A 4,237-nucleotide genomic window follows, 5' to 3' on the forward strand; every position below is an offset into this window, starting at 1 on the left:
CAGTGATTGGTTGAAATTACAGAAATACGACAACTTTAACATGGAATAACTTATGGATTTCTTGTTTTTTTTAAGAAGACTAAGAGAAAAAGATGTTTTATATGACACATTCTACCAGTGTTCCAAGTTTCAAAGTGTTTCGTTAATGAAAAATGTGGCCCCCGTTTTAAAAAAGATCCGTAGAAACTCTGCCAAATCAGATTGGAGCCTGGTGTAGCCATCTGGTTTCACCAGTCCTCAGTCAAATCGTCCAACCCATGCTAGCATGGAAAGCGGACGTTAAACGACGACGACGATGATGATGATGATGATACTGGCGGCTTTTTTTCATAGAATAAAGTTGCAATGTTTCTCGTGTTCTGAAGGAGCTAGTCTACACAAAAGAACTATTACCTTATTTTCGTTTGTCCAACCTTTGCACTCCTCTTTAAATATTTCTTCATACCTTCTATAGTATGAAGAAAATGTAATCCCATCTTCAGGATTATAGAGGAATTCTTTAATGGAGTTGGTTACTCCATCTGCTGAAACAACACTGTTGCATTCTTGGATTGTAGCAATAACTCTATGAACTGCTGGTTTAGTTGTTGTTGTTGTTGCTGTTCACAGTATTCTTGCTGTAGTTGTAACAGCTGCTGCTGCAATTGTTGTTGTCGTTTCACAATGGAAGCTAATAGTTCTTCCATTTTGACACTCCTACAAGCGTTCATAACCTTGTTACCACTGTTACAATGACACCATTATACAGTGGGAAGCATCTTCAACACCACTGATATGACGTACAACTTCTCATCGTCACTGTTATAATATTAAACATTCCTGATGTTCTCTTATTACTCTCCAACTGTGTATCTTCAACAAGCACTCCACGATATCTCTATTCAATAACTCCTATGACCTGTACACAATGATTGTGCATATGACACTGTTCTCAAACTGTCCTGCGCATGCTCATTTATACTAACTTAGTACAGTTCACTTAGCCAATTACGGGAGTGTACAGATTCCCCATACAACAATAATCTTGTTTATAAAGCCCATAGAAGAATTCACACATTATCTAAATATTTAACAGAAGGAATGGTTTTCTCAGTAAGAGGATATCTGCTTAACATTATAACTTAGAATAATCATACTGATTGTCAGCAGCTCATATTATGACCAACCTACCCAAAATGACACATAATTATCTATATATATATTTAAATGAAAATATCAGCATGAATCTGATTATTACATAAGCTATGTAGCAATTTCAGTAGATAAAAACATGCAGTACCTTGCCCAATATTTTATGATGTGAAACCTGTGTTCTCCAGATTATTATTATTATTGTCTTTTTTCTGGCATTTTACACTTGAACCAATTGTATAACCTTCACATTTACCAGTAGTGACTTCAAGTTTGAAAGATTTTCAAAAGAAGCAATAGCAGTTAATGAAAAGTGCAGCTAGCATAACAACAGGTTGGATATCAAATCAAGTCAGATATTTCAATTTCAGATACTGATAGTAACACTACAGTAATATAAAAAAATCAGAAATACTTTATTCCAGAAACAAAGTGGAACAAAAACTTTTAAAATATCTCTCTCCAAAATCATTAGGAAGAAACCAGCTGATCACAGTCTGCACAAACAAATCATTATATAGAGCTTAAAAGGGAAAAACGATGACAAGACTGTTGGTCTGCACAAAATCTGAGTACCTTTTGCAGTAAAAAAAAAAGAGGGGACATTAGAAAGTTGCCCATAATTAGTAATTACAGGAGCACAGATGAACTATTTGGTAGCTCTCTATATCCACTGTGTTCTTAGCCTCATGATCCATATACTGTTTTGGAAGTTGTGTATTTCTATACTGACACCAGTAGTACATTAGCATGTGGGGGGGGGGGACCACTATGGTTAGCCCAAGGCTATCGTAAAAGAACCTGCCCAAGGTGTTGTGCAGTAGGACTGAACCCAAAACTACATGGTTGGAAAGTAAGCTTCTTAACCACATAGCTACACCTCTGCCTATTATATTTATGTATCTGTTTATATGTACTAAAGCTGAAGTGAAAATTCAGAATATGCACTACCAATCCTTTTTTATGTCAGGTGAATTCATTTCATAAGAAATAATTTTACATTTCAATGCATTTAGCTGTAACTGTAGTAGTTTTCAGAGAAAAATCCTGCCAAATATTTGTTAAAACCCTTTGTTGCTAACTTTTATTCAAATATATTTATCGTTGCCGGTGCCCCTGGGCTGGCTCCTGTGTGGGGTTGTCGTAGGATTTTCGAGCGAGATCGTTGCCGGTGCCCCTGGACTGGCTCTTGTGCGGGTGACACATGAGGTTTTTCGAGCGAGATGAGCATGGCCGTTGCCAGTACCGCCTGACTGGCCTTCATGCCGGTGACACGTAAAAGCACCCACTACACTCTCTGAGTGGTTGGCGTTAGGGAGGGCATCCAGCTGTAGAAACTCAGCCAAATCAGATTGGAGCCTGGTGTAGCCATCTGGTTTCACCAGTCCTCAGTCAAATCGTCCAACCCATGCTAGCATGGAAAGCAGACTTTAAACGACGACGACGATTAATAAATAAATAACTTCAAGCTGTTTTACAAAACCAGTATGGGGTTTTGATTATTTCACAATGAAATAAAATATATGGGATATACTTAACTTAAAAGTGAGTAAACAAATAACTATCATCAACAGAAAACAGTCTTTTGGGGTAAATTGCAAATAATAAAATAAATCAGAATGAATGCAAGACAGATGTTAAAGAGAAATAAAACAAGAATCTATATAACAAGCTGTTTAAGACTGAATGCAGTGAGTTGACTGAGACAATAAGAGCACACCGAACATTCCACTAGTTTCACTTACGTGAATATACTGATTAATGAATTTGAAATACTAAATACAAAAATAATTATATATTTCAAACATTTTCAACCTGTTTTTGATTGAATCAATTACCTTTTTCTGATGTTTACCTCTTCGAAGTATTGTTGGTGGTGTAGAAAGTTTAGAAGCCACTTTAGAAACAATTGGTATCAAACGCCCTGGGGACTTTAATTTATCAATGGCTCTGCCATCAAACCGAAGATCTGCTAAATGACCAAAAGAATTTTGACAAAGAGAATTACAGGGTAAATTCTTTGAGTTAAAAAATAAAATTTTATAACAAACAATTTCGTAATGTGTGTACTATGATGGAGAGCTGCTTATTAGTTAGATGTAATAATGTAACTATTACTAAAAGAAACCAATTATTAAAGTCTCCATTAACTTAGAAAATAATTAAAAATCAAAATATTAATATTTCTTTTTTTTCATCAAAATGTGGTCTTTAAGCTTTTTTCAGCTAAACAATTAATATTAATTAAATGCAAATGGGTTTCAAAAATTTAACAGTGAGATACAATTGTTTAATGCCCCACCCCCTCTCTCTCTACATATTTTCAATAGTTAATTCCTTTGCAATAAGCTCCACTGTTCATATTATTTTAGTTTCATATGATGAACAGGAACACAAAAACAAAAACAAAAAAATCGCTACACTGGTAAATTTGCCAATGTGGCTCTTTTGTATGTTGTATACCTTTAAAATATACCCACATGATGTGCTTACTATTTCTAGTATAATAAATGAGTACATAAACAGACTACATTTGAGTTTGTTCAAAAAAAAAAAGACAGATTAAGACTGTGATTATGTAATTGAGCAAGTGAGTATAAGATGAATAAAGGATACAAAGGAAAATTAGATGTAATATATCAGAAAAATTACACAAATTGGGAATCAAATATGTAAATACTATACAGGGACTAGCAGAAAACCATCTGGAGGACAGTCATTCTGCTCATTAATGTAAGAAATATTATAAATCATTATAAGAGAAAATATGAGAAAATTAGTTAGTATATAAATTTTAATATCATCATTGTTTAACATCTGCTTTCTATGCTAGCATGGGTTGGACAATTTGACTGAGGACTGGCGAACCAGATGGCTACACCAGGCTCCAATCTGATTTGGCAGAGTTTCTACAGCTGGATGCCCTTCCTAACACCAACCGCTCCGAGAGTGTAGTGGGTGCCTTTACATGCCACCGGCACGAAGGTCAGTCAGGCAGTACTGGCAACGGCCATGCTCAAAATGGTGCATTTTACGTGCCACTAGCACGGAAGCCAGACAGCTGCTCTGGCAATGAACACGCTCAACAGTGCTGTTAGTGCTCCAC

At 35.6% G+C, this 4,237-nt stretch overlaps 1 protein-coding gene across 2 annotated transcripts in view; it reads right to left on the reverse strand.

The window, feature by feature from the left end:
- LOC106883872 (myb protein) overlaps window positions 1–4,237 on the reverse strand; it is a 161,502-nt gene that overhangs the window by 55,646 nt on the left and 101,619 nt on the right. Inside the window, exon 8 of one of the 2 annotated variants that reach the window (XM_052973208.1) lies at window positions 2,970–3,100. In XM_052973208.1, coding sequence (XP_052829168.1) covers window positions 2,970–3,100 — 131 coding nt within the window. Of the gene's footprint in view, window positions 1–2,969; window positions 3,104–4,237 lie in introns of both variants that reach the window. The other variant, XM_052973207.1, reaches the window with a different exon arrangement.

Source organism: Octopus bimaculoides, chromosome 15 (genome assembly GCF_001194135.2).
Source record: "Octopus bimaculoides isolate UCB-OBI-ISO-001 chromosome 15, ASM119413v2, whole genome shotgun sequence".
Lineage (NCBI taxonomy): Eukaryota > Metazoa > Mollusca > Cephalopoda > Octopoda > Octopodidae > Octopus > Octopus bimaculoides.